This window comes from Nelumbo lutea, chromosome 8 (assembly GCF_056320005.1).
Source record: "Nelumbo lutea isolate HS-2025 chromosome 8, American lotus-T2T, whole genome shotgun sequence".
Classification (NCBI taxonomy): Eukaryota; Viridiplantae; Streptophyta; class Magnoliopsida; order Proteales; family Nelumbonaceae; genus Nelumbo; species Nelumbo lutea.
The window spans coordinates 48,452,921-48,462,422 of NC_142691.1; the positions used below are offsets into that span (position 1 = coordinate 48,452,921).

General features: G+C 33.4%; 1 protein-coding gene across 1 annotated transcript; it reads left to right on the plus strand.

The window, feature by feature from the left end:
- The first annotated feature begins 1,408 nt into the window (after positions 1-1,408).
- LOC148844049 (limonoid 7-O-acetyltransferse-like) lies at positions 1,409-2,126 on the plus strand. Its single transcript, XM_088959486.1, has 2 exons — positions 1,409-1,590; positions 1,829-2,126. Exons 1-2 carry the CDS (start codon positions 1,409-1,411, stop codon positions 2,124-2,126), a joined length of 480 nt encoding a protein of 159 aa, XP_088815612.1.
- Positions 2,127-9,502: the final 7,376 nt, after the last annotated feature.

A 9,502-nucleotide genomic window follows, 5' to 3' on the forward strand; every position in this document is an offset into this window, starting at 1 on the left:
AACAGAGTCACCTGGCGGGATGAACCACATGTTTAATTCCATAAATAAAATCCCTCTCATCTCCACTGATTAGCACTTATACAGCGGAGCATCCCACAAACAAATAACAACAAAGTTCCTATTTCTCACATTTGATTTCTTCTATATATCAATAATCGATACTATTATATATGAAAAAGAGTGAAATCGTTGATTCTTCTTGCATTGCAGTTTGCCAGTTTTCATTGAAAAAGGATTAATAAGAAGAATTCATAGAAGAAAACTTTGATTTACTCATTTACAGGGCATTGCAGTTTGCAGGAGAGATTAGAGCTTGCATTGCTTCCTCATGGCTGCCAGCTTCAAAAGAAAGGACTTTTCTTTTTCTCTACTTTCCATGATATTCACAATTGGCTATTACAATCTACAATTAATTAACCCCAAGTCAGTTCTGTAGAGATGAGAGGTAGAAATGGCATTCTTTCCATTGTGAAACAATAACCGTGTATAGATTTGTTGACTCTGTTGTTGTGAATACAGTTGTTGTGTATAGAGTTGATGTGAAAATTGTCATTGTGGATCTACATCTTTACATATGGTGGTTGTTTTTAAGTGGCCATTTTAACAGCAATAGAGCTCTATACACAGATATTGCTTTCACAATGAGGCACCTGTTATCATGATGGATGTTTTCAAGGCCATAGAGTCAATAACTTTGTACACGGTGATTGTTTTCAAGATGAGCAGAAACTCTATTTTCATAGCAACAGAGTCAATATCTGTAGATACAACGACTATTTTCATGATGGGGAGGAGCCCTATCTCCACAACTACAATATATTCACAGCAACATAGCTAACAACTCTATAGAGAACAACTGTGTTCACGACAACAGAGTTAATAGCTCTATACATGGTGATTGTTTTTACAATGGGTCCCTTGTTAAGCTTTATTCACCAGATCTGGTATACCAGTTTCCAACAGGGAATAAGAATGTCATGTGTCGTGGATAATTAAAAAGTAAAGATCTATTTTCTCAAAAGATTAAAGTATAAAAAAATATTTAGTTTTAAAAAAACTAATAATTAACGAAGGATTGACCTCTATTGGACCTTTGTTGGGAGGTTGGACAGGTTAAATGTATTGAGAGATGGATAAAGACAGATGACCTGATTTAAATAGGTTGGTAGAGAGGAGAGGAGGAAGAGCTGAACAAGAAATCCGGCTTCCGGCTTCTGTGGAGATACCACCTGGAGAGCTTTCCTTAATACGGAACGGCAATCGGTATATGTATTTCCCACAAGATCGAAGATGATGGTTAGTATTTGTGCTGTAGCACAGTGAAGATGTTTATCCCAGTTTTGACTCGTCATCCCTCTTTCCCCCTCGAGACTTGCCGCTTACATCAGACGATACAAACCGAAGGAGGATGAAGCGAGAGAAGTTAATAACGAGGAGATTTGTTTTCCATGCATCGAAGATAGCTGCACTCAAAGCGAAAGCCAGCAACGACGTGGTGATGAAACCCCAACCCACACGCGTTGAGGTGGTGTCAGCTCTCATATGGAAGTGCGCCATGTCTGTGACAAGAGAAAATTCAGGACCCAATACTTAATCCGTGGCATTAACCCATGCAGTGAACTTGAGGAAGATTGAACCGCCATCGCCAGAACGTTCTTTTGGAAATCTATTTCAGATGGCAATCGCAGCTGCACCAGCCAAGAACGAGGTAGCGTTTCGCAGCTTGGTTTGTCAACTGAGGGATGCAATAAGCAAAATTGACAGTGATTACGTGAGGAACTTACAAGGTGATAGTGGGTTTTCGGTGATGTGTAATTATGTCGAACAGATGGGAGAGAGTCGTCTCTGAAGGTTTGCACTTATTGTTCAGTAGTTGGTGCAGGTTCCCGCTCTATGAAGCAGACTTCGGATGGGGGAAGCCCACATGGGTGAGTAGTGCAAGTATGACTGTCAAGAACACACTCTTTCTTATGGATTCAAAATTACATGACGGAATTGAAACATGGGTAACTATGGAGGAACATGATATATGGCCAAATTTGAGTCTGAACCAGAGCTTCTCGAGTTATTTCACTCATATGACTCGGCTTCCAATTAGGTTGGTTGAGTCTGCAATCTACAAATAATAAGCAATATTCCTCCAAGTTACCTTGGACCACGGATATCTCCGGTTGATATTGGCACAGAATATCTTAAATAAAAAATACTTGGGCTGTGTTTAATTGCAACGCAAATAAATTTGCACTGATGTAAAATTATGGCAGTACAAATGATTTGAGTGTAAATTCTAACCTATTTTTGTTTCAAAATTTAGTTTATTTTATTTGATTGTAGTATAAATGAAGTAAATTAAAACATGAAGCTGAATAGAGTAAAATCCAAAACAAAAATAAATGAGAATTTGTATTTTTTTAATTTACACTCCCATGCATTTATACAAATGTAAATAAAATTATGCTGCAACCAAATACAGCCTTATGAGTAAGAATATTTTAATAGCCTCGTATAATGTCAATATTTAGAAATAATGGCTATAATTATTTTAATAATTATATTAAATCAATGAATTTTTAAATTTATTCATTTCATGCAATGGTGGTTGAATAAATATTTTAATATTTAAATTTAATGACAAGGACACAACAGTCATGTAGAGTAGAGATAACGCTAAAGCAGCCAAGACTCAAGAGATATATCTGCATCAGGTGCTCTAGCTCAATTAGCAACGTTAGAGTTTGGTTGAGTAAATATTTTAGTATTTAAATCTAATGACAAAACAACACATTTAATAATAAGGACAAAGCAGTCATGTAGAATAGAGCAACCAAGAGCTAGTAGCATCAGGTTCTCTTGCTCAATTAGCAGACGTTAGGGTTTAACAAAATCTACTTGTTGACCTAGCTAGGTTAATTTGATTGTTACCAATCAAATTCCAATGGTTCTTGATCAATTGTCAATCAAGTTAATTAGTGTTTTTTAGTTTTGTAGTTTATATATTGATGATGTGTAATTTGGTCGATTCTGGTTGGAAGGTAGTTAGATCTCAGACTACGTGGTCAGGTTGAATTGAAAGACAAGAAGATTTAAGAGAGCTGATAGATTAAGAGTAATAAAATGCGGGAGTTAAATCATATGTACCTTGTGAGGTTGAATGCGAAGTCTTTATATAGGCAAGTTGTCGTGGATCTCACGATGTATGTCCGAGATCATCGGCCCATCAAACCCGAAGTCAATTCCGCACCTGAAGATGGACTCCAAGTAAGTTGATAAAGCTTATCCAAGTCCCTCCGATTCAGGTAGGGTAGAGATAAGATTTGTTGATGTGCACCATGATCCTGAAGAGATCGCAGACAACTGGCTTGCTTCTAAAAAGAGGCTACATGGCACTTCAGTAGGTCGGTGAATATGGTGAGTTGTTCGGGCCTCGATCTAGCTGGGTGACCTGAGGTGACTAAAACTGTTGAGGTGTCCGAGGACACTGAAGTGTCGCCAAGTCATTGTGTCGCTCCATGTGTCATCACATCATTGGACGGGCCAAATTATCCATCATCATATATGTTGTTAGTTTTTGCCTCTTTTTTATTCATTGTTGAATCATTCATTTAAAACACAATAAAGTCAATTTAAACGCTTCTGGTTTGAAAGATCTAATAAGTGGGATCAACATTGAGGATATGTGGGTGTTTTCTCATAATGTCACCACATTAGCGATACGTATAAGGTTTTAAAAGGTTAAAGGCCTAGCCGATGCATAATGGCTAAAAAAGATGAGATGTAAGCCTCAAAATTTAAGGAAAAAATTAGTCAAATTTTATAAATCAATAAAAATAGCATATAATATACTAAACTAAAATAATAGAAGTTACAACTAACAATTAGAAGCATTTTACATTTCATGTAAAAACCCAATTGAGAAGAAAGGAACATATGAAGAATCATGCACATAATTGATATTAGATCTATGGTCATCCAATAGTTAAAAAGAAAGGAAACATTTTAGAGTATTTGATCTATGCAAATAATAATAATAATAATAATAATAATAATAAAAGAAAAAAGATCATTTAGGAGAAGAAATGACAAAAATAAAAAACTTGGTACATTACATTTAGAATAATAACAAAAAGTTCACTTGAGTTATCCAAAAAAATCTAAGAAGCTGAATAGTCATTTTTACATTGAACTCTCTCATAAAGCACTAAGAAAATCTAATAGAATTTATTTTTCCTTATTGGTTTTTTTATTTTTTTTCTTTTTTATTTGGCCCATAATTATTGAAGTGTTTTTTTCATAGGTTTTAAATTATAAAAATACATACTTTTTTGCATTAAACCACTAATTAATCACTAATTCTGGAGGCTTATGCCTTTTTACACATCAAGCTATGGCTCACTACTTAGGCTTGAGTAAAGGCTTAAGCGTCACATCAAAGTTGGGAACCTTAACACAAAATCCATGCATTTTGCCTCAAGACTTAAGCCTTTTAAAATAATGGCTACATAGGTGTTGGAATTTATTGCCATGAAACCACTATTTAATTTTAGTGTTTATCAAAAAATGGGAAAAAACACCCATAAATGAAATCTCTGGGGGAATATTCAAATTCTCACTTCCCCCAATGATTCACCATTTCCCAAAACGTGGAAATGACCCGACGATTTTGCTTTTCTTGCCGTTGTAGTTTTTCTTGTTGTTGCTATTAATTTCTCACCGCTGTTATTGCATTATCCCTTTATTGGTAGCTCCACCGCCATCGGTTGTGTGAAGCATCATTTTCCCTGAAAGAAAACAAACAAATCTCACCCAAGAATCGACTGTAATGGTGATGTTGTGCCTGGTCCGGTCTGTATTTTCATAACAAGGTGTTCATTTTCTTCACATTTGGTCCATAACCACAAGAACAATGTTCTCAATTACCAAATAAGTTCCGACTTCAATATCATTTTTATTAGACATTTGGCTGATATATAATTATATATCACACTCAGTGTCTGATTTTTAAGAAATCTGACTCTATTATTATTGCATACTTTGGCATGTTAGCAGAAATTCCAATTGCTGGTCCAGAAGGGACCATCCTAATCTGGCTTCCTTTTGTTTTAACTTTTCATTTTTCATTGGTGAATCTCTGGTATTTTTCTATTAGATTTTGACCTTAGGCCTTGGGGATGTAGGCCCTATTTTGGGTGATTCGTATATTTCAACCCTTAAATATTGCTGTAAGCTAGAATTGTTTAGGGGGATGTTAGGTTTATTTCATCCAATATATAGGATTGATAGTAGAGCTTTCAAGGGTAGGCAGGAAGTAGAGGTAGAGGTGTTCGTAGCCAGGGGTTTCGATTGGACGAATTGGTCTAATTTGTGTAAATTCATTTTAATTTAAACTGGTTTCAATCCAAGCCTGATCCATTGACATTTATATTCTTATCTTATATCAATGGATTCGATATTGGCTTAATCCAATCAAATCCAATATAAATTTATTAAAAACAGACCAGGTCCAGTCCAATCTAATAAATATTTTAGAACAATTGGTTCAATCTAACAATGTCTTTTTGGTCTGTCAAATCCGTCCAAATTAATTTTGGACCGGTCCATTGACACCCTTATTTGTGACTTGTGATAATTGAGGAGACTTGAATAGATATGGAGCTCAAATCTCAATTTGTTTCAACTCTCACAGGCATCGGTCTAACAAATCAACCTACTTGGTATGGTTCCGATTTGACTAGGGTACCTTGTATGCATTGAACATGCTTCTAATTAACTAAAATCAAATTGTGCAATACTGGTGTGCAAGAAAACAAAGAAAAAAATTACTAATTATGCCTACATAATCAATATGATGTAGATTAGCTAGTTTTTTTTCTCTTTTGGTCTTGCACAATTTTTAATTAGTGATTGGAAGACAAAGAAAGTTTTTTAGAGGTCAAACCCCCGTGGCCTACAACAGGCCACATATATTTATACTTACACATTTTGTGTATAATGTATACATATATATATACAAGTTATTTTACATTATATTATATATTTTATATATAAATATTATAACATGATATCTATAATTTATATTATATGTAATATTCTATATTATATAATGTATAAAAGAAATTTATATGCATGTTATGTCATTTAATATAAAATATTATAAATATGTAATGTTTTATATTTATGAAAAACATTAGCCCAGAATCAAGCCTGGCCTGGCCCGGCCCGGCCCATGTAGACCTGGGCTAGGGCTTATGTTTTAAGCCAAAAACCCTTGGTCGGGCCGGGTTTGGGCCTAAGTTATAGCCCTTATCATAAGTGCAAACCTGGCCCATGATCACCCTTAGTGTCATCCCATTTTTATAGGAAATAGAATTTCAATTCAACTACCCGCTTTTCCATTTTTATAGGAAATAGAATTCAAATTCAACCACCCACATTTTGAGGAAATAGTAATTCAATTCATTCATGGGTAAGCACACGTTGCATAAGTAACAAATTAACTAATTACCTTAATTCAATTATTTTAACTGAATTAATTAATTCATTTACATAAGTAACAAATTAATAAGAGAAATACAAAAATTATTCAATTATGAATAAAAATGATTAAATAATTCAAAACATTTACTTAAACAAAACATTATTAAATAATCAATAAATTGAGAAAAGTACTATAATATGATTAAACAAATATAATCGATTATTCACTATAGAATGTATAGTTAAATAATAAAATGATTATGCAATTTACTAATTAAGAATTAAATTAACAAGAAAAATATTGAATAATTTAATTTATTCAAATAAAAAATTGATCAAGCAATTAATATTGACTAACTCAATAAGAAAATAATTGAGCAATTAATAAAATGTTTAAAAATTAAAATTTTGATAAAAGGAAAATGGTTACATAATTAAATATGATTAATTAAAAAATGATTAAATATCAAAAATCAAATCCAACACTCCATGCATCCCATTCTTTAAATGTTAGCAATATTAATTAACAGTATTTAATATAGCAGTTTATATTTTAAAACTTTACCTTATAAATAGTTTTTATTATTGGTATCTATTAACAATATATAAGGACATGTGCTTGTAGTTTTTATTTCCAATGTTTCAAAAATTTTCTAATAATTACCAATAATAGTAATTACCAATAACAGTAAATAATAGTAATATTTATTGACAAAATGTATCAAAATTATATTGATTAACATTATTTATTATGGTATTCATATAATTTAATTATGAATACTATTTAATATACATATATATATATATATATATATATGTATGCAGATATGTATGTATGTATTACATTAATTTCCCCGTACTTAATACGGAGTCATTCGCTAGTATTAAAACAAAAGTGGTTTTATCATTTCTGTCTATATTATAATAAAAAAGGACACATGGGAAGCAATGGGTCCTCTCTTCCTTACATCATTATCCTTGTCTCTTCTTAACTCTCTCTAAATTCCTCTTAACTTTCTATAACAAAATTAAGGGTGCACATCATAGTGTAATTATGGGACATACATACATGGGATAAATAAATTATGGAAAGTTGAGCAAGCTGAAGTTAGGTCGGTTCAGGCCTAGATTACCTGAGTTTTCAACCAATGCTTAACCCAAGTTTAGGTCTACTCTAAGTTTCCAAGCCCATGCCTAACTCAGTGCTTGAAAGTATAAGTTCAACCCATGCAAAATTCTGTTTTGGGTTGGGTTGGACCCACTTGAAGAGAAACATTATAATCAACACTACTAGGACTCTAGAACATATGCACATCATACAATAATTAACACTCTATTTCAATTTTTATTAAAATTTTGGGAAATTTACTTATTTATTATTTTTATATAAATAATAATTATTTTTTCAAATAATAAATGTGTTTTTGTTTTTAACATATAATTGTTTTATTTTAAATTTTATATATAATTGTAAATTATTTTTATAATTTTTAATTTGTATTAATTTTTTGGGAAATTTTATTTATTTAGCATTTTTATATAAATAATTATTATTTTTTAAATAATAAATATATTTTCATTTTTAACATATGATTTATCTGTAAAATAAAACATTCAGTTTTTTTATAATTTTCAATTATATAAATAATAACAACTGCGCCCCACAATGCCCCACAGCACATCCCAACCTTGTATTGAGAACATCTCCCAATGATGCTTCATCATCATCAGAAAACAGTGCTGCTTATGTGTAGGTTGGAAGCATCATTTTTCTGAGAAAACGGTGTCTTTTTTTTTTTTTTGGAATCTTTGCTGCCAAGTAAGACGTTTCTTGGAGCAACATCAACTTTTTTTTGTTTGGTACCAATGCTCCAGGAAACATTGTCAACACTAGTACCCATTATCTAGTGCCACATAGCTGCCACTTTACATCCCTATTGGCAGCAACGAGTTGTAGCTCTAGGAAACGCCAAATTCGGCATTGCTCCAAGCCATGCCTTCTCGATTTCCAAGGTGTGGCTTGGAGCATCATTTTTTATGAAAAAATGATTCCAAACAAATGCCCCTTTCCTAGAGCACCATTTCTTCCAACATTGTGCTAATGTGGCACCATTTTTTGGAACAACGGCAACGATGCCAAACAGACACAAATGGATGGTTCAACCATAAAAATGATATATGAACGACCTAAGCTTTTCTCTGTTCACTTATTCCCTTCATCCCTTGGGTCATCATTGTTTTTGGCTAAACCAAGTTAGCATGAACTAGTTTAAAGGTGTAAAGTGGGCCATGTTGGGCGAGCATGGCACGGCCCGCAGGCAGCCCACACAAAGTGTGGGCCATGCCATGTTGGCCTGCGGGCCATTACAGGTCGTGTTGCCCTCCCCGGTGAAAATTTTGGGGGTCAGCCCGGCACGGCCCAAGTCCGTGCGAGACCATGCCATGAGCCGAGCCTTGGGTCAGATCGGGCCGTGCATTGATTCAAAGCTATTTATTTAAAAAATGACATAAAACTTAAAATTTTAATTTCATATGAATTTTGTGTATACAATTGCTTATATATATACAATAATTAAATAAATCAATGTAATAAAATTAAAAATATTTATTTTATTAATATATTATATACTATATATTGTTATATAAATATAATTTATATAATATTATATAAATATGTATAAAATATATATAAATAATATATATGGGTCCTGTCGGACCATGCCATGGGCTGCGAGCTAGGCCATGCTGGCCTAGACCTAAAACCCCAGGCTCAGCATAGCCCACGGGCCAGGTCGGACCTATAACCCGTTCCAACTCTTCACTGATGCAAGATTTATTTGTACCTTCTATCCTCCTTGCTTCTTTCAATCTCCATATCCTGCAAGTTTATGAGTTGCTTTTTACACCTCTTCTGCTGATGAATGATTCACTAAAACGGAAACATGTGGGCCTGGGGAAAACTGCTCCCGCCGCCCACACCATCTGTTCGTAATAACTACCCACCTTCAAAACTCTTTAAGCTACTATT

Bases quoted from the DNA above. Each gene is read 5' to 3' on its own strand.
- LOC148844049 (XM_088959486.1), top strand. From the start codon at position 1,409: ATGAAGCGAGAGAAGTTAATAACGAGGAGATTTGTTTTCCATGCATCG. The intron at 1,591-1,828 runs TTAATCCGTGGC...TATGTCGAACAG, and splicing joins GAAAATTCAGGACCCAATAC to ATGGGAGAGAGTCGTCTCTG.